This window comes from Mustela lutreola, chromosome 13, assembly GCF_030435805.1.
Source record: "Mustela lutreola isolate mMusLut2 chromosome 13, mMusLut2.pri, whole genome shotgun sequence".
NCBI lineage: Eukaryota > Metazoa > Chordata > Mammalia > Carnivora > Mustelidae > Mustela > Mustela lutreola.
In genome coordinates, this window is record NC_081302.1 from 86,423,933 (window position 1) to 86,445,184 (window position 21,252).

The window sequence follows — 21,252 nt, forward strand, 5'->3', positions numbered from 1 at the left end:
TCCTCTCTGTCTCTTGGACACGAGTGCTTATTTTCTTTCTCAAATTAGGGAAGTTCTCAGCCATGATTTGCTCAAATATACCTTCTAGCCCTCTCTCTCTTTCCACCCTCTCTTGAATCCTGATGATTCTGACATTGGTTCTTTTCAATACACCATTAAGTTCTCAAAGCCTTTCTTCATGGGCTATTAGTTGTTTTTCTCTCTTTTTCCTCAACCTCCTTCCTTTCCATCAGCCTGTCCTCTAGATCACTGATTTTCTCTCTGTCTCACTGACCCTAGTTGTTAAAGCATCCAAGTTAGATGGCATCTCATTCACAGCACTTTTAGATCATTAGCACTTTTAGGCCTGATTAGATCTCATTACCACCTTTAGAGATTCTGTATTGTCATTTATACTCTTTTCAAGCCTAGCTATTAACTTTATAATTGCTATCAGGTCATGATCTCAGGGTCCTGGGATCGACCCCCACATCAGGCTCTCTGCTCAGCAGGGAGCCTGCTTCTCTCTCTCTCTCTGCCTGCCTCTCTGCCTACTTGAGATCTCTGTCTGTCAAATAAATAAATAAAATCTTAAAAAAAAGAAAAAGGAAAGAAAAAATCCAAAGAGGTCAGACACCACCACAGAAAAGCAAACAAGGCAAGATGAACTAAAACAATTAAAAAAGGGGTGTGGGAGACACTATAATCTCACAGGGTGGACAAAGCAGGGTGATACTCTTGCTCCTGATTGAATTTTGGTTTCTGTTTTAGAAGACACTACATCCCAAAATTGCAAGGAAAGCAAAGTTTATATATATATAAAATTGGATAGAGTGAAAAAAGGACAAGAATGAGGCATAAATCTATAAAATGTAGATGTGAGAAAAAAGTTAAAAAATAACTTAAAAACATAAGTTGGTAAAATAAGAATCTAGTTAAAATGCGGAAAAGTTTAAAAAAATGTAAAATTTTAGACTGAAGGATAAACCAATCATGAGGTAACATATGGAACTCGATACATTATTTGCCCCTGGTTCTGGGGTTTTACCATCCTGTGGGATTTCTCAGGGAGGTGCCTGCTGTTCTACTTCTCAGGTGTCTTTCCCTGGGCAAAGTTGCCCCACCCCTTGTCAGGGGGATGGGCTCAAGGTGAACTAGTCATCTGTGTCGCTTTTGTTTCTTGGTGGCTTTCCACACCTCTTCAGAGGGTCAGAGCAAAAACAGCCATGCCAGGATCTTTGGCCCAGAGGCACGAGATCACAGTTCCCCTTCTTCAATAAACTCTCCAGGTCAAATTATCTCCACATCTGTGTGTATCAAGCCTACAGACTTCTGCAGTTCACCCCCACTACACTTCTCCTGGGGAGTGCCTCTGGTGCCCATGAGCAACACTTCGCTTTGTGTCTTTGCAACTTCAAGTGGTTGTGAGCTCACACACATCCTGCTCTGCTGCTCCCAGGTCACAGCTGGGTGCCATCCTACTCTCCTTTCTGGAACCATCAGTGCCTGAGAGCTGTTGTCCAGTCATAGGCACAGCCTCTGTGTGCCATACTCCACAGACTCTGGCAATTTGCACCCAATTCGCACCAGGGGGTGCTCTAAGGGTCCACGAGCCTCACTGCACTTTGTGTCTTTGTGACTGTGAGTGGTTCTGAGGTCAGGTACGGACCCTGCTCCATTGCTCCCAGGTAATAACTGGATGCCATCCTACTCTCCTTCCTGGCGCCACTACTTCCCTGAGAGTTGTTGCTAGATTCATGGGAGCAGCTGTTTTATTTCTATCCAGGAGATGTTAAACAGCCCACATGTTCCAGTTGCCTGGGGTGAAGAGTGGTCTTCCTACCAGCCCAGCTCACGGTTTATGGTGACTGGAGCTGAGAGTCCCTTCTGAGCTCTCTGACCATAACCAGTTTCCCACTTCACTGCTCGGGCACCCTATCGGATCAGGCACCCCCATTCTTTCTGTGTCTCCGGGATCCTCCGAGATCACAATGACCCACTTAGAATTCTGCTTTTTCCATCTCCTGTGACCCTTTAAGAAATCTGTCCTAGTGAGCAATTTCTAAGAGTTCTGATTTCACGCTCCAGTGTTATATCACTTTCCAGCAGCCAGCTTATGGAGGATCCCTCCCCACTCTGTTTATCTTAAGATATTTCCCCACAGATTCACAATTCCACATCTCCTACCTTGCAAAAAGCAATTGTTTTTCTGCTTGTAGAGTTCCAAATATATTTTCTTACAACTCAGGCGGAATTTGTGTGTGTTCAGAATAGTTCTATAGATACCCAGCTAAATTCAAGGGACCAAATAAAATGAAGTCCCCGACCCTGTCACTATCTTGCCCTAGAATGTTCACCCTTAAAAGTCTTCAAGATAATTTATAGTAATCTTTCTCAGACTTCTAAAACTCTTACAAATAAAATAATTTTTAGTTAAATAAAAGTTTAAAAAATCACTAGTTTTTAAAGAATAGGGATAGGGATATACCATAATTGATTAACCAACCCTAGAGGTTATTCCCAAGTTTTCACTCCTTTAAACAATGCTGTGCTGAGTAACTTCATGTACACATATTTGTACATTTGTTTAATTGTTTTCTTAGGAGTGGAATGATAGATTCAAAAGGTATTCATTATTTATTTTATTTGTTAAGTTGTAATTTTATTAATTTATTATGGAATAAATAGTATACGCACATTTTAGAATATCTATAAAGTAAAATAATAATAATAATAATAATAATAATAATAAATTAACATATGTTTCATACCATTGTTCCCAGTTCATCTCCCCAGAGGCATCTGTTTTAACTTGTTTCTGGAGTATCCTTCTAAGCTATTCTATGCATAGGCAACACACATATAAGTACACAGCCCTAATTTTAGTCACAAATGACAGCATACTAAACATGATGTTATGAACCTGCTTTTCCACTTAATAATTCATCTTGGAGCTCATTCCTCAACAATATATAGTTGTCTCCTTCATTATAATACATGGTATGCACATTTCAAAAGTTTATATACATTGGCAACATAATTTCCAAAAAGTTTACACTATGTGGGAATTTCTGGAAATGAGAGACCATGTTGGCATTCTTTACCCAGAAGATAAACTGAGAAAGCATAACTGGCATGAATTATTCATCCATGCACAGAAATGGAAACAGGCAAGTGAGGAAAGCTGTATTAAGAGATGTATACACAGTTCTGCCTAAACTGGAGGTGAACAGGGACATTCCATTTCTGATAATCACAGGCAAACTACTAAATGCCAGAGGGCACCCAGGATCTAGCTGGAGTTGAAAATACTTCACAGAACAAACTAGACTCATGTCAGCAAGCCCCAGGGATGTGGTCCAGGAAGGGTCAGGCTAAGCCACCAATCTTAAACTGTCAGGTCTACAATTCCATTTCAAGAGAGGGAAAGTAGCTTCCTTCGGACTTTAAATAAACAAAACAAGCAGTAAAAGCTGTATAAGCAGTTCAAGATGAGTTTACATGTTTTTCTTCGTCCCGAGTCACACTGTACAGGTGACACTCAGGAACGACATACTAGGGAGTGATTAGATGGAATGCTTTTTGCAAATGCTGTACACCATCACTTTTCTCCTTCAAGAATAGATTTGGCTGGTCTGTAATTATTTCTGTTTAGGTCTTCAGGTCTTGTACTCTAATAACTTCAGATTCACAAGGTACGTGGAATTTCTCTACAGCTCAAGGAAATGGAGAGAAGGTAGGATGCATGGTCTTTCCTCCTCTGCCTTTCTCCAGCCCAGCTTCCCTGTTAACGATGTCATAATTTCACCTGCCTTCAGTGACTTTCTTCTGTGGCCAATTGTCTCTGCTTACCCTTCTAACCATGACCCATTCACCCTTAAAAAAATATATTAATTTATTATTTTAAGTAAGCTCTATGCCCAACATGGGGTCTTAACTCAAGACCCCAAGATCAAGAGTCGCATGATCTTCCCACTGAGCCAGCCAAGCCCCCTGAACTACCCTCCCTGAACGGACAGTATTTATCACACAGTTCTTACAAAGTTTACATACCTGAGGATTTAATAAAAAGGAAAAATTTCCACCATTCTCCTTAATGTCATTTTGTAGCTTTTTCTTCTGTTGACGAGCTAAGTGCTTAACTTTCAAACAGAAGTTACAATTTGCAAAGATCCTCACAGTCATCCTGTAGGGAAAAAAGTTTCAAGTCATAGTTTTAAAGTCTTCTCAATGGAATATTATTGAGCCATCAAAAAGAATGAAATCTTGCAATTTGCATTGACATGGCTAGAACTAGAGAGTATTAGGCCAAGTGAAATAAGTCAGTCAGAGAAAGACAAATACCATATGATTTCACTCATATGTGGAGTTTAGAAACAAAACAGAAGAACACTGGAGAAGTGAAGGAAAAATAAGATAAAAACAGAGAGGGGGAAAATCACAAGAGACTTAAAAAAAAAAAAAAAGGATTTTATTTATTTATTTGAAAGAGAGGATCTCCAGCAGACTCCGTGTGTAGCACAGAGCCTGATGCGAGGCTCAATCCCAAGTCCCCAAGATCATGACCTGAACCAAAATCAAGAATCAGATGCTTAACTAACTGAGCCATCCAGGCACCCCAGCCATAGGATACTCTTAACCATAGGGAACAAACTGACAGTTGCTGGGGGGAGGTGGGTGGGGAGATTGGGTGACTGGGTGATGGGCATTAAGGAGGGCACTTGAGGAGCACTGGATGTTAGATGCAACTGATGAATCACTAAATTGTACCCCTGAAACCAGTAATACAGTATATGTTAACAAAATTGAATTTAAATAATAAATAAATAAATAAATCACAGTATAATAAAATTCAGGGGAGTCTGTGGAAAAAAATAAAGGATTTTTTTTTCAGTGAATATAAATGACAGTGCATCAGGAATTTTCTACATGCAAACAATGTGAATATGGGCATTATTTTAAAAAGGCATATTGCAATCATTTTTAACTACAAAAATTGAACAGTGATCAAACTTACAAGTATGTTGGTTTTAGAATCATTTCTAGCTTTATGGCTGGTACTATGGCGCTCCAAAATTCTTTCATATAGGCTTGTACTATACACCTTAATGAAAATGTACAGATTTCAGTTACAGATCAGGTGTGTGGTTTAAGAACACAAAGCACTTCTTTCTAGATTAAAAATTAATATATGTGATAGTGAAGCCACAGATTTTATACATAATTCTTTAAAACTTAAAAGACCCTTTTTTTTTTTTTTTTTTTTTTTTTTAAGATTTATTTATTTGACAGAGAGAAATCACAAGTAGACAGAGAGGCAGCCAGAGAGAGAGAGAGAGAGGGAAGCAGGCTCCCTGCTGAGCAGAGAGCCCGATGCGGGACTCGATCCCAGGATCCTGAGATCATGACCTGAGCCGAAGGCAGCGGCTTAATCCACTGAGCCACCCAGGCGCCCCAAAACTTAAAAGACCCTTAATCCCATTAGTTATGTGGATGTCTGTTAGCCATTCTAGAGAAAAAACTGATCAATTAGTAATAAAAGTATGCAACTTATGTTTAAATGGAAACATATTAATGTTTTAATTTAACTTCTTTTACTGTCCTACTTTCCTATATATGGAAAAGAATTACTTCTAAGAAAAATAGGCATATTTTGAAAGGAAAGAAATGTATAAGTATTTAACAGTAAACTTCGTTTGCCTTTTCTTCCAGGCTTTTTTTCTATGTGTATGTACTGTAATGGACTATGTTATTATCAAAATTGAAATCATACCATATTCACAATACCTATCTTGCATTTTGTTTTAGCATTTTGTCTTTAGCATCAAATCATTAATTATTCCTGGAAAACATTTTTAAGAAAGGCTATCTTAGATAAATGTCATAAATGAACTATTTCTATTGTTGGGCAATCAAATTACTTCTAAATTTTGTTATCAAAAACAAAGCTATAGGGACACCTGGGACATCAGGTGGATAAGTGTCTGCTTTCAGGTCAGGGATCCAGTTCCTCATCGAGTTCATTGCTAGGTGAGGTAGCCTGCTTCTTCCTCTGCCCGCTGTTCCCCCTGCTAGTGCTTGCTCACACACACTCTCTCTCTTTGACAAATAAAACAAACAAACAAACAAACAAACCAAAACTTATGGGAGAGTTTAGATGGCTCAATTGGTTAAGAGTCTGACTCTTGATTTTGGCTCTGGTCATGACCTTGGGTTCCAGGATCAGCTCAGTGGAGAGACTGCTGGAGACAGTTTCTCCCTCTGTGCCCCCACCTTCTCTCAAATAAATAAATATTTTTTAAAACATGTTTATTTATTTGATAGAGAGAGACAGCAAGAGAAGGAACACAAGCAGGAGTGGGAGAGGGAGAAGTAGGCATCCTGCTGAACAGGGAGCCTGATGTGAGACTCAATCCCAGGACCATGGGATCATGACCTGAGCTGAAGGCAGATGCTTAACAACTGAGCCACCCAGGCGCCCTTCAAATAAATCCATCTTTAAGAAAAAAAGCTATGATGCACACCCTTACATGTAAATCTTTGTTTGCAATTCCAATGGTTATCTTAGAAAATAGTACTGAAATCCTAAACAATACTGACTCAAAGAGCTTAAATGATTTTTATTCTTGTTAAATTACATTACTTTTAGTTTTACCTTAAATTGTATTATTTTTCAGTTTTGCTTAAATTTCCAAGGAAAGTACTATGAATTTGTCTTTCTAAAAATAACTTCTCCCCCAAAGTAGGTTAACCAGAATGGAGAAAAATAAAGAGCATCTACAGTGCTGGAAATGTTCTAAACCAGATAATGGTGATGATGCACAACTCATTAAAAGTCTTTGAATCATACAATTAAAATGGGTGAATTTAACGGTATGTAAAGTATATCTCAGTAAAGTTGTTTTTTAAAAAGCACTTAGGGGGCTCCTGGGTGGCTCAGTGGGTTAAGCTGCTGCCTTCCACTTAGGTCATGATCTCAGGGTTCTGGAATTGAGTCCCGCATCAGGATTCCTGTGCAGCAGGGAGCCTGCTTCCTCCTCTTTCTCTGCCTGCCTCTTTGCCTACTTGTGATCTCTCTGTCAAATAAATAAATAAAATATTTTTTTAAAAAAAGCACTTATGATCCCTCCATGAGAAATAACACCACTGTTGATTTTGATATTTCTTTCAATATCTTTAGATATTATTCTTTCCTGTATCAATATATTTTATAAATTACTTTAATAAAAATATGTTATTTGTGAATATTATTTATTGAATTTTATAGCCAGTTTCTTTTATCTAACTTTTAATGAGTATTTGCCCAATATCACTAAATAGTCTTTGAAAATATCTGTTGTGGCTATGTGTAATTTAACTCTTCCCCAAGTCACCAGATATTTGGTTACTGAAAATTGTTCATTATTAAAAATACACTGACAGAAATGTCTTAAACATATATTTTTGACCAAATCTCTGTCATTGTTCCCTTAGAATAGATGGCCAGAAGTGGAATTACTGAGTCAAACAGTATAGATATTTTTTAACCTTTATTTTGGTGGCACAATGTGCCTCACATAAAATTTGCCATTTTAACCATTTTTAAGTGTACAGTTCATGGAACTATTTGTGAAACCAAAATATAAACAAACAGTTTAAACAACTCTTCTTCACAGCTGAGGTCCTGTAGGGATAGTGAAACTAACACTCAAATACTGTGAAATCTCAAGTCAGGCCTTGACTTCTGTCTTCCTACTCATTGTAGGAAGTGAAACTAACACTAAACTAACACTATAAAATTCTGTGAAATCTGAAGTCAGGCCTTGACTTTTGCCTTCCTCCAGATTGTATATGGAGTCTCTCTTACATGTGTGGCCTCTCCTGGCTAGCCACTTTCTTAACATGTGCCACCGGTCTCTCCCTTCTTTCCAAGCTTTTCCTAAACAGTCAGTGTTCATTCATGTGGGCATCAGAGTTTATTGTGTACATAGGATATTTTGGAGTCAGTCTCTGTTACAAACACAGGATAAGACACACATCCCCAGCTCCTGAGAAACAACCTGAGCTCCTCCTCACAAATTCCAGCTACTCTATCCGCAACATGCAAATATGGAGAGTGATTTCCTCCTTTAGCATTACACTCCACTTTAAATATTTTTATGTGTTTATTGTTATTTTGTAATCCAGAGTCAAAAGTCTGAACATTCAGCAGTGCCGTGTTCCTCGGGACAAATGACCAGCTGAGTCACTGGGCATTCCCCGCAGGAAGTATTTAATGGATTTCCAAGTTTTCAACTTTGATCTTCAACATGTACACTGAATGTTTCTATCATGATGTTTCTAATTTCGAGGTCAGATTACATTCCCTGATTATTCACAAAAATACAGTATTTTTTTTTTAAGCGTATACTTTTCCAAACCTATATTGAAGAATACCCCATTTTAAGAAGACAGGGTGTCTGCCTAATAGAAGCAAGAAACAGAGTTTTGTCGCCATCTGCTCATTTTCCCGGAGCCCGGAGCGCGCTCAGAGACCCGCTCGAGCACCGGCCCCACCTGTGTCCTGTCACCTGGGCCGCCGACTCGCTCGAGAACACGCCAATGCCCCCGAAGGGGGCATGCCCTCGGGCTGCATGAACGGGCCTGCTGTCCCAGGGCAACCAGCGCGGTAAGGCCAACCACGCAACCACCATCAGTGGCGGCACAGAGCTGAGCCAGCCGCTCAGGATGGGAGTCGACACGGACACCCTCGGCCAAGACTGCCCCAACCGCCCACGGGGTCCTGCCATCCGCGCCCACGCACCTGCCTGCCGGGGATATGGCCCACTCCCGACACTCGCTGCTCCTGGCGCTCCTGGCTGGGGACTCTCCTCGCATCCGACGCTCCGGGCTTTCGAAGCTCCCCGCTGCCTACTCTCCCCACTCCCACAGCTCCCTCACCGACTGCTTCCGGATTCCGGGCTCCAAACTCCCCGCACTGACCCGAGGCGCGGTCCCGGCAGCCAGTGCCCCTGAGAGCGCTGCCGGAAGCCAGCCCTTGGCTGCCTCCAGAGGCCCAGCCCGGCGATCCATACCGCATGCTCCTTAGGCGGAAGACCGAGGGGCTGCCCCGGGATTAAGTAGTTGGCTGGGCTCAGGTTTCTTTTCAGACTGAGGATTCAGGATTTTATCTATTTATTTATTTTAAAAGATTTTATTTGTTTGCGAGAGAAAGAGCACAAGCAGGGGGAGGGGCAGAGGAAGAGAGAGAGAGAATCCTCAAGTTGACTCCCTGCTTAGCACAGAGCCCAGGGGGCCTTGAAGAGGGGGTCAGTCCTAGGACCCTGAGATCATGACCTGAGCCAAAGTCGGAGGCTTAATCTACTGAGCCACCCAGGCACATCAAACGTTCAGGATTTTTTTCAGTTTCATCTTTCAGGCAGGATTTGGCCAATGAGGTTAACTCCAAAGTTGGAGTTTGATTAAAAGTGGGTGAATGGTGCTGCCATTTAACCGAGAAGTGAGAGTAATTACCGGAAGCAAGTAAGAAGCAAATTTCGGGAGGGTTTGAGAATGGAGAAGCAGGAGGTTAAGATAATGAATTTAGTTTAGGACTTACTGAATTTGAAACTTGTAGTGTTCTCAAGTAGTTATAAATATAGATCTACCATTAGAGAGAGGTGGGGGCTGAGATTCACTGAGTGGGGGGAAATAATAGGAAACAATAAAATTCTCCAGATAGTGAATTAAATGAGAATAGAAGAGATGTAGAGCAGATATGGACTTGAATTCTGACTCTACTATTTATTACTCAGGGGACTATGGACAAGGTACTTTACTGGGGCCCCTGTTTCATCATTAACTTTTGGGTGGTATAAGGATCAACTTAGGTGACAGCAGCAAAAATGGTACAGTAGGGAGGCTCAGGGTCCATCCCTGCCCCAAAACATTTTTATTTATTTTTATTTAAAAATGTTTTAAAAATATTTTTATTTTTTTATTTGAGAGCAAGTAAGTGAGAGAGAGGGAGAGAGAGCAGGTGAGGGGGGGGAGGGGAGGGAGAGAGGGAAAGGGAGAAAGACTCCTGCTGAGCAGGGAGCCAGATGCTGGACTGGATCACAGGACACTGGGATCATGACCTGAGCAGAAGGCAGATGCTTAACCAACTGAACCACCCAGGCACCACCACCCCCCAAAACCCAGAAAAAACTGTCAGAAACAACCTTATCAGAATACGGAAGATAGTCAAAGTTTTAGAGCAAACAAGCAAATATGTAACCAGGAAAAAGGCCACTGAAACAAGGTAGGAGATGTTTACATGTTTTCTCTTACTCTAGCTTCACTCCCTTTGCCAGTCCTCATTCCCGGTTTGTATAATCTGGCTCTGGAAGGAGCAGAGACTTTGTCTTAAGGAATTATGTTTGTTTTGACCTGTGTGGGGTTTCTGTGAAGGACTGATACTATGGGTTTACCTTTGTTTTTCCTAACTCAGATTTTCTCAGGCAGTAAAACAGCTACTTAGGGAATGTAATGTTCAAGAACATTGAAAGGAAAATGAACAAACTCCTGCCTGAGCAACAAAACAAAACAAAACAAAACCCAAAAAGCAAAGAGTAGGCTGAAAGACTAGGAGGAAAAGTAAGGGAAGAAAAGTCAGGAGTGAGATTTTTTGGAAGAATAAGGTCCTTGAAAAGCTCCTGTGTATACTGGGACATCTAGAAAGCAGCACACGTGCCCAGAACTCATGCTCAGAAAAGACTTGAGAACACATAATATTATAACTCTCGCTGATCTTTAAGCTGTTGAAGCTCATGAGAGAGCAAAAGGAAAGCTGAGAGCAAAACAGGAGCTGATATCCCACAATCCCACCCTTAAGGTGGGATATGTTTAGCATTCCTCAGGCACTGGTGACTGCCTAAGAACAAAGGCAGGAGAGAAACAAGTGGTCAACTGACAAATATCACATTCATGTAGGACATGAGACTCGACTATAATTTGTAACTGTTTTAATGATTTACAAGAAAAACACGGTCTTAATAACTGAACTCCAGGAACCTATTGACTCAATTTCTTGGAGACCTAATGTCACCTTTACCTCCTTAGGATAGAAAACCCTATATAATCAGTCCCTCCTTACAATCACAATACAGCTCTTTCTGCCTGTGGGTTCTGTCTTGATGCTCTAATAAAAACACTCTTTTGTACCATAACATATTTCAAGAATTATTTATTGTTATACTTGACAATCCTGCATAAAATGCAAAATGAACAAACCTTTTAGAATTTCTTAAAAAGAAAAAAGGAAGACAGTTTTATTTCAGCCTAAGTGAGGACAGCTGCCCCAGATACACAATCTTCACAAAGAAGAGAGTGCTCTGGAGAAAGAATGTTTAATACAAGGTTATATGTGTTTTTTTGTTAACTAAGATTATAAATCACCATGAGGGAGGACATTCCAGAAAATTATAAACTTTGTCTTATGCTTTTGGTAAGTGCAATATTGTAGGCTTTGGAGGTATGGGAATAGGATGTAGGGAGACTTTTACTTCTTAGTTTGAAATGTTTCTTTTAGATTGTTTGCTAATGAAGCAAATGTATAATGTGTGCTGGGGCAGAAATAGGGCCCCTCTTTGAAGTTTGGTTAAGTCATTCTGACCTTGGTAAAAATTAAAGTATGGCTTCTCTGGGAACCCAGGAGCAGCGCCCATAAACTTTAAAAGTTAAAACTTTTCTTTATCAAGACTCAGCACAAGCAGGAACTGGAGCAGATTTATAAATAGCCTGCCTAAACATAGAAGGAATGTCCCAACACAGAGCCAATCTCCAAAGACCTGAAGGCTATTTTTTTTAACTTTTATTAAAATTTGTAAAGATTTTATTAATTTATTTGATAGAGTGAGAGAGAGAGAGAGAGTGTGTGTGCACACAAGCAGGGGGAGGGGCAGATAAAGAGGGAGAGGGAGAAGCAGAACTCATGCTCAGCCTTCCTGCTGAGCTTGGACCAGATGTGGGCTCCGCCTAATGCTCAGTTCCAGGGCCCTGAGATCACAACCTGAGCCAAAGTCTGATGCTTAACTAACTGAGCTATCCAGATGCCCCTTTTAACTTTTCTCTTCTCTTTTTCTTTCTCTCTCTTTCTTTTTTTTTTTACTCCAGGCATTTAAGAAAATTTCAAACCACTAGCTGAGCATTAAGCTAAAGGATAGAGACTTCAGAGGTCACAGATAATAAGGAATATAGTCTTTACAAAAAACAGTTTTTAAAAGTAATTAGCCATAGTTTGGCTATTGTGGACAGACATCTAGGTTCTTTCCATAGTTTGGCTATTGTAGAAATTGCTGCTATAAACATTCGGGCGCACGTGCCCCTTTGGATCACTATGTTTGCTGGGTCGTAGGATAGTTCTATTTTCAACTTTTTGAGGAACCTCCATGCTGTTTTCCAGAGTGGTTGCACCAGCTTGCATTCCCACCAACAGTGTAGGAGGGTTCCCCTTTCTCCGCATCCTTGCCAGCATCTGTTGTTTCCTGACTTACTAATTTTAGCCATTCTGACTGGTGTGAGGTGGTATCTCATTGCGGTTTTGATTTGTATTTCCCTGATGCCGAGTGATATGGAGCACTTTTTCATGTGTCTGTTGGCCATCTGGATGTCTTCTTTGCAGAAATGTCTGTTCATGTCCTCTGCCCATTTCTTGATTGGATTATTTGTTCTTTGGGTGTTGAGTTTGCTAAGTTCTTTATAGATTTTGGACCTTAGCCCTTTATCTGATATGTTGTTTGCAAATATCTTCTCCGATTCTGTCAGTTGTCTTTTGGTTTTGTTAACTGTTTCCTTTGCTGTGCAAAAGCTTTTGATCTTGATGAAGTCCCAATAGTTCATTTTTGCCCTTGCTTCCCTTGCCTTTCAGCAGATGAATGGATAAAGAGATGTGATTGATACACACACACACACACACACACAATGGAATAATATGCAGCCATCAAAACCCTGAAATCTTACCATTTGCAACGATGTAGTTGGAACTAGAGGGTATTATGCTAAGTGAAAAGAGTCAATCAGAGAAAGTAAATTATCATATGATCTCTGGGGTGATATGAGGAATTTGAGAGGCAGGGCAGGGGGTCACAAGGGGAAGGGAGGGAAAAAAGTGAAACAAGATGGGACCATGGTGGGGCAAACCATGAGACTTAATCTCAGGAAACAAACTGAGGGTTGCTGAAGGGTGGGTTGGGGAGGGATAGGGTTGCTTGGTTATGGACATTGGGGAGAGTATGTGCTATGGTGAGTGCTGTGAATTGTTTAAGACTGATGATTCACAGACCTGTACCCTGAAGCAAATAATATATTATATGTTATTAAAAACCATTAACCAAATTAAAAGCCATTTTAAAATTTAAAACCATTAAAACCATTTAAAATTTAAAACCATTAACCAAATCAGGGAAACCCTAGCAAGCAATAACAAAATCCTGTGGAGGAGAGAGATTCTGATTTATTCCAGAGTTGCCACATTATAATCCTCAAAATGTTTAGGCTTCAATAAAGTTGTGATGCATGCCAAGGAACATGAAAATAAGGCCCATTCAAAGGAAAAAAGAAATTAACAGAGACTGTGCATGAGGAAGCACAAGCATAGGATTTATTACATAAATGCATTAAATGGACTATCTTAGATATACTGAAAGAGCTAAAGGAAACCAGATTAACAGTGTCTCAACAAACAGAATATCAATAAAGAGACAAAAATGATACGAAACCAAGTAGAGGGTCACCTGGATGGCTCAGTGGGTTGAGCCTCTGCCTTTGGCTCAGGTCATGGTCTCAGGGATCTGAGCCCCATATCAGGCTCAGCAGGGAGCCTGCTTCCTCCTCTCTCTCTGCCTGATTCTCTGCCTGCCTGCGATCTCTCTCTCTCTGTCCAATAAATAAATAAATAAAATCTTAAAAAATTAAAAAAAAGAAAAGGGGGAGGGATGGAGATATATAGGAGCATAGTTTCTATATACTATTGAATCTAATTTGGTTTTAATTCAAACCAGGTTTTTTAAGTTTAAGATGCTAATTATAATCTTAAAGGTAATCACAAAGAAAATAAATAAAAAATATACATAATAGGTAACGGGAAGGAAATCAAAATGGCATATTAAAAAACACAACTAAACACAAAAGAAGACAACAATGGAAAAACTGAGGAGTACGAAAGAAGACATAATAACAAAATGGCAGAAGTTCGTCATTAGCAGTAACTCCTTCAACTCTTCAAATAAAAGGAAGAGATTGGCAGAACAAACACATTAAAAGATAAAAACCCCCCAAACCTACTATGATCCATCCATATGTTGTCCACAAGAAATTCACTTTAAATCCAAAGACATAAATACATTGAAAGTGAAAGAATGAACAAAAGACATTCTATGCAAAAAGTAATCAAAAGATAGCAAAGAAGGCTATACTAAGACAAAATAAGTTTTAAATCAAAAACTGGTATAAGAGACAAAGGAGGACATTGTCATTATATATTACTAAAAGTCATCACATCAGTAAGATACATCAATAAGATACATCATAACATAGAACATTTATAAATAGGGGCATCTGGGTGGCTCAGTTGGTTAAGTGTCCAACACTTGATTTTGGCTCAGTTCATGATCTCAGGGTCCTGAGATCAAGCCCTGCATCAGACTCCTCACTCAGCAGGGAATAGGCTTGAGATTTTCTCTCTCCCTCCCTCTCTGCCCCACCCCTTGCTCCCTCTAAAATAAATAAATAAATAAATGAAAAATTTAAAAGAACATTAATAAATATATACACATCTAAGAGCAGAGCCCCAAAATATCTGAAGCAAACATTGACAGAACTGAAAAGGAAAATAAGATAGTTCTACAATAATAGCTGGAGACTTCAATACCCAATTTCAATTTTTTTCACTTAATTTATTTGAGAGAAAGTGAGAGCAAGAGAGATCACAGAAGGAGAGAGAGTAGCAGACTCACCACCACCAAGCAGAGATTTGATGTGTGGGGCTCAATCCCAGGACCTTAGCTGAAAGTAGACGCTTAATCAACTGAGCCACACTAGCACCTCCACATTTCAATATGTGATAGAAGTAGAAATAAGATTAATAAAGACATAAACACCATAAACCAATAAGATCTAAAAGACAAATATAGAACATATAATAATTTCATAATACATATTCTTTTAAATGAATATGAAGCTACTCTTAGGTCACATGTTATATCACAAATTTTCAGTAAATTTCAATAATTGAAAACATACAAAGTACTTTCTCTAACCTCAGTGGAATGAAGCTAGAAATCTGTGGCAGAGAAAAACTGGAAAAGTAGCAAATATGTGGAAATTAAACAAAACACACTTAACCTGTGGGTCAAAGAAAAAAATCATAAGGGTAACTGGAAAATACTTTGAGATGAATTAAAACAAAAATACATCACACCAAAACTTAGAAAACATTCAGAGGCAATCTATAGCTATAAATGCCTATATTAAAAAAGAAGGAAGATCCTAAATTAACAAACCCAAATATCACCCTAAAGAACTAGAAAAAGAAGAAGAAAGTAAACCCAAAGCCAGCAGAAGGAAATAGTAATGATTAGAGCAGAGATATATGAAATAGCAAATAGAAAAAGAGAATGAAATCAAAATTTGGTTTTTTAAAAGATCAACAAAACTGATGAAATTTTAGATAGACTGACAGAAGGAAGGCTCAAATTACTAAAATCAGAAATGTAAAGGAGGCATTATTACTAACCTTATAGAAATAAGGATTATAAGAGAATCTATGAACAATTGTATATCAACAAATTAGATAACCTAGATGAAATAGAGAAACTCCTCAGAAACACACAAACTACCACAACTTGCTTAGGAAAAAATAGAAAATATGAATAGATAAAAGATAATGATTGAATTAGTGATCAAAACCACCCAACAAAGAAAAGCCCAGAATCAGCTGGCTTTACTGGTGAATTCTACCAAACATTCAAAGAAGAATGTGCCCAGCACAAAGGAACTACTCAATATTTTGGATATGGGTATTAGGATATGCAAACTGGTAATTTTCATATTTGTGGAAAATAAATGGGCTGATTTAAAATTGTGTAAGAAAAGCAGAGGTGCATTGTGGCTCAGTTCATTAAGGAGCTCTTTATTTTAGTTCAGGTCATGATCTTGGGGTACTGGGATCATGTGGCACCTTAAGCTCTGCACTCAATGCGGCGTTTGCTTGAGCATTCTCCCTCTCCCTCTGTCCCTCCCTGCTCGAATGTGCACGCTCTCTCTCTCTCAAATAAAGAAAAAATACATCCTTTTTAAAAGATTTATTTGAGAGAGAAAATGAACAGAGGGTGGGGGAGGAGCAGAGGGAGAGGGAGAAGCAGACTCCCCAGTGAGCAGAGAGCCCAATGATGCTTAATCCCAGGATCCCAAGACCACACCTGAGCTAAAGGCAGAGGCTCAACTGAGCCACCCAGGCATCTTGATAAATAAATCATTTTAAAAAATGTATAACAGGGGCGCCTGGGTGGTTCAGTTGGTTAAGCGACGGCCTTCGGCTCAGATCATGATCCTGGAATCCTGGGATCAAGTCCCACATTGGGCTCCTATGGGGAGTCTGCTTCTTCTTCTAACTCCATGGGGAGTCTGCTTCTCCCTCTGACCTTCTTCTCTCTCATGCTCTCTCTTACTCACTCTCTCTCTCAAATAAATAAATAAAATCTTTTAAAAAATATGTAATGAAAATGTAGAGAATGCTTTGAAAACCATCAGGGAATTATATTAAAGTTTCAATTATTATTCCAATATTCAATTATACAATTATTATTTTCAAGAGGAGGGTAACAATATAGGTGTAACAAGTATCATAGCATTGTTCTGCTGTGATCATAGCAATGATTCAGGCTAGTTCTCTATTATTGTGTATTCAGCATTATTGTTCATTCTAGAATGTAGTAGATGTGAGAACCCCTTTGTTATTTAGACTAACACGTTTTTGAGATATTTTGCTGCAAGTCCAATGCACCAGGAATAGTTTTTTTCTTTGTTAAAATAAGATTTTTGAAAAAGCTGTCTTTCTGCACCTACATGGTTGATAGAAACTACTGTGATAGAATTCTAGAAATCTGAGTTTGTGGTCTTGGTGAGGAACCCTCTCTCTTCCCCAAAGGTTAAGTGGGCTATTGGTTTTCTTGCCTTTGCATAGGGGCTGGGTACTTGAATCTCTCAGTATTATCTCCTTATCCTGCTACAGTCATCCTTCTAGCCTAGATGATACCGGCATGGGAATCATTCCTTGACCAGGCCTACAACTCTGTCTTCCCTTGACAGAGTAGTCAGTATTACTACCAACCCAACAGTGAAAAGTTTTCAACTCTGAACATCTTTCATAGCCAGATCAACTATGTTAAAACAGTATTATTACCAAATAACTTGATAATAATATGGTTTTATTTTGTATCTTACAAAACCATTTGACATGACCTGTGGAGCTGGGCTGTGGCAGGCAAAGTGAGTTCATCAACAGTTGAAGTCATGGCAAAAATGAACACATCTTCATAGATACACTTATGGTATAGATTATGTTGAGGGTTTCATGGATTTATACTTATCTCCAAGCCTCATCAAGTTATATACATTAACTATATATTGCTTTTTGCATGTCAGTCATACCTCAATAAAGTGGTTTTTTAAAAAAGTGAAAACACCTCCTATTCATTAAATTTTTACTACAAGGCAACTTTTATGCTAAGTTTTTATATATCTTCTTTAATCTTCTTGACAATTCTATGGGTAGGTATTGTTATCCCCATTTTGCAGATGAGAAGACTGAGTTTCTGAGAAGTTGAGTGCTAAAGACTACAAAATGCTTTGTAAGTCATCAAGGTAGGATTTGATCTCAGAAATGCCTGACTCCAAAGCAGGGGTTCTTAACCATTATAATATAGTACTGTCTTGCCTCCTATGATGGCATAAAGGATTGTATCAGCATGGATAATTTGTGGTTGAAATCCTGGATGGGAATTCATAGTCTAATTTTTCTCTACAGTAATATTTGAAGATGCAACACTATAGGAGCAGCTGATGAAGTTCAATCTTTCATTGTCTGGCAGAGTAGAAGCTGGAAGCTCCTTCCTTCTACCCCTTCCACCTTGTGATGGATTTTGAGGACCCTTCAAACTTAGGGGGCAGTTTTGAGAATTCCCTGGGCTACAGGTGAACCCTTATATATTAGAACCTTTATTTAACAACTGGTTAAGACTTGAGTGTGGCAAAAGACCCATTTATTCAATCAACAAGCAGTATGGTAGTACATACTACATTAGAATAAAAATACAGTAATGAAATACGGCACAAAATTTGAGGATATTGTGACTATCTGAAAAGATAAAACATTTTAAGAGAAATGATGAAACTTTTAGGCATGTTTTTTCAAGCCAAAGGGCCATTATAAACGAAGAAGAGCATTTACATCCTCAAACGGCATCTTAAATTGTTGTGTGATGTTGGAAGTCTTGGGCTTTGGTTTCCTCATCTAGAATAAAAAAAAAAAAAAAAAAAAAAGGCAAATCCAAATCTTGCTTAGAGAGAGTCTATTTTTGAGGTAGTTAGCAAAACAATTTTGCGGGGGAGGCCAAATCTCTGTGAAAGTGTTTTTTAATTATCTTTAATCAGTGGTAGTATATTTCAGCGATTACACTGGTTATAAATGGCATTATTTAATTAATTAATTTATTTTTAAACGAATTTCACTTGGCATACTGGTAATTAAACAGACACGAAACCCGGGTATGTACACTATGGTAAGTTGCCCCTCAGTGTTCTCCAGCTACACAGCCCTTTGTGGTGGCAATTAAGAAAATATTTGCTGAATTTTGCACTTTCAGTGCTTATAGACTTTTAACATCTAATGGACACGCACAGCCAAACCATTTGTTTATTGGCTATACGATGAGCGATGACTATTTTGGGAGTGAATCCCCCCCCCCCCCCAAAGCGTTACTTTTGTCTGATGAGTCCATGTGAGCAGGGTCACACCCAGCCAGATGCGAAAACGAGGCAGACCGACATCAAGCAAAAAGCCCCTGCCCTGTCCCCATCACCCCTAAAAGCGTCCATCTGTGTACACTGTTAGCTCTGAGTCCCCTACTTTTCTCTGAACACGGAGACTTCTCGCAAAGGCTCCTTCCTTAGTTTTCAAGGCGGGGAGGGCGGGGGCGGGGGAGGCGGTCACGGAAGTTCACTAGGAACGGTTCTTCCCTCCCGCTCAGCCGCCCGCCCACTAGCCGGCGACCCAGGAGGAAAACTTCCAGCAGTGAATTCCTGAGGTAACGTCCGCCCCTGCGATCCCCGCTGGGTATGGTAGTTTGCCTGGGTCTCCCAGTGCCCTCACGGAAGTACAGAGGCAGCTGGCGGAGACTACATTTCCCAGGAGCCCTCGGATAAGGGGGCGGAGCCGACTTTGGGGGCGGGGCTCAAACCGGAGGCGGTGATTGTGGCGCCTCATTCATAAATGCAGCGGCGATTCATGATGTAGTTTGAGTGGACTGAGAGGCCAGGGTACTGCGGAGCGGTAATTTGTGGGTGAAAGGAACGGGGTTGCTGGTGTGTTTGTCGCCCTCCATCAAAGAGTGTTGGCGGGGCGCGGGAGGGACCTGCTCCGGGCCTCTGAGCTGGCTCAGCGGGGCGCGGAGGGAGCCGCGGCAGGGCGACTCTGCGGCGGCGGCCGACATTAATTCTGTGGATGTCCCAGTTTAACGCTGTTCTGTGGGGAGCCTGCCTTTCAGGGACGCTCACCGCCTGTGGTTTTGGCTGTACTTCAGGCTGCTGTTTAGAAGCGCAGGGGACACGGTTCGAAAAGAAAGTGTAAAGTGGGGTTGCTTTCTCTCCTTAAGGCGGATCATCATCGATGGTCCATCAGTCAGGAGCTGTCCTTTAAAGCTTTGCCGTGGATTCGTGGTTTTCATGAACATGTTTTGGGAGACTGATAAATCATCTCCCAAATCAACTAGTTATACGGTCGGAGGGTGACTTTGGGCTAACTGTTTGTGTCCACGCAGAGAATTTATTCCTCCAAACCGCTTCAAGTATGTTTATATAGCACTCTCTGGAGGTTTCGAGGCCGTGAATTTGTTTCAAACAGATTTTGATATCCAAAAAAATCCTAGTCCACATGCTAATCCTTTCTAGACATTTTGCTATATATATATAGGTTCTTTATAGTTTGCCTGAATATTAATAATAAATAGCAGATTAAGGTGAAACAATATTTTTATTCTTATGCTGACAGTAAATACACTTTTAATACTCATGAAATTAAAATGACGGAATAGAGGTCTTTAAGTGTGGTTTGTTTTAAGGTGTTTGTTTTAAGATGCATATGTCTTGAGTGCTGCAGCACCACCCGCACTGGTCAGTATAGTAGGGAACTTTTTTTAGTTTTTTGATGTTACAAAATAACCTTGTAACTTGTCTCCTTTCTAAATTTGGATTTCAAATTTTCCTGCTAGTCTTTGAAATTTAACATAGATTACTTGGTTGAGTTTGATGAAAAGCTGTTACCTTTTAGATAGGTTTTCAACTCAAAAATAATTAGAATTAGTTTACTTAGAACAGATTTTTAAAAATTATTCAGGAATAACAGATATTCAATAAACTGCCCTAATCTTAAGTGTACTACCCAAATGTATACACCGGTGTAATTACCAGCAGGTGAAGATAATAAGATTCCCTATCAGCTCTGAAGGCAGAAGCCTCTATAACCATGAGTCTGACTTCTCTACTTATCAATTTATTTTGCCTGTTTTTGAACTTCCTATTACATGGAAACAGTATGAATCTGTTGAGATTTGGACTCAGCATTATGTTGCTGTTTGTTGCAGCAGTTTTAAAAAATTTGTGAATAGCTGTTTTCCAACTGATATCTGAGAAAAATCACACTGTCGCTTTGGTCTTTGCTTATTGAATAGCTTGCAAGCATTCCTTTTGTCCTATATTTTCTTTGAACAGTACTACAAACTGATGATTCATAGTATTTGTATATATGTTTTAACAGCTGTACCGATGACATCATTTCAGGATTCTGCTTCAGAAAATGGAGCATAAGTATTTTCAGTGTATGTTGTTACACTCAGTAAAGCAACAAGGGAAACAGCAGTCTCTTGTTTTAAAATTCCATTAAATCAGGTTTTAGTAAAATGACCCCATCTGTCTTTCAGTTCACATTAGCTACTTTCAAGTGCTAAATAGCCATATGTGATCAGTGGCTATCATAATGGACAGCACAGTTCTAGGTAA

At 39.6% G+C, this 21,252-nt stretch overlaps 2 protein-coding genes and 1 long non-coding RNA gene across 7 annotated transcripts in view; 1 reads left to right on the forward strand and 2 right to left on the reverse strand.

Moving 5' to 3' along the window:
• Nucleotides 1-8,993, reverse strand: part of PARP4 (poly(ADP-ribose) polymerase family member 4) — a 141,027-nt gene extending 132,034 nt beyond the window's left edge. For 2 of the 3 annotated variants that reach the window (XM_059144154.1, XM_059144155.1), the window contains exons 1-2: nt 8,762-8,993; nt 4,033-4,165 (exon numbers count right to left, since the gene is read on the reverse strand). In XM_059144154.1, the coding sequence (XP_059000137.1) occupies nt 4,033-4,165; nt 8,762-8,835 (207 nt within the window). In that variant the 5' untranslated portion in view covers nt 8,836-8,993. The remainder of the gene's footprint in view (nt 1-4,032; nt 4,166-8,761) is intronic. The other variant, XM_059144153.1, reaches the window with a different exon arrangement.
• A 9,229-nt stretch (nt 8,994-18,222) lies between these two features.
• Nucleotides 18,223-19,569, reverse strand: LOC131813680 (uncharacterized). Its single transcript, XR_009346892.1, has 2 exons — nt 19,106-19,569; nt 18,223-18,490 (listed from the first exon to the last, which is right to left on the reverse strand). It is a non-coding gene; the product is annotated as an uncharacterized LOC131813680 (long non-coding RNA).
• Nucleotides 19,432-21,252, forward strand: part of CENPJ (centromere protein J) — a 62,334-nt gene continuing 60,513 nt past the window's right edge. For all 3 annotated transcript variants that reach the window (XR_009346891.1, XM_059144059.1, XM_059144060.1), the window contains exon 1: nt 19,432-19,528. The gene's annotated coding sequence lies outside the window, so the exon portion shown is untranslated. The remainder of the gene's footprint in view (nt 19,529-21,252) is intronic.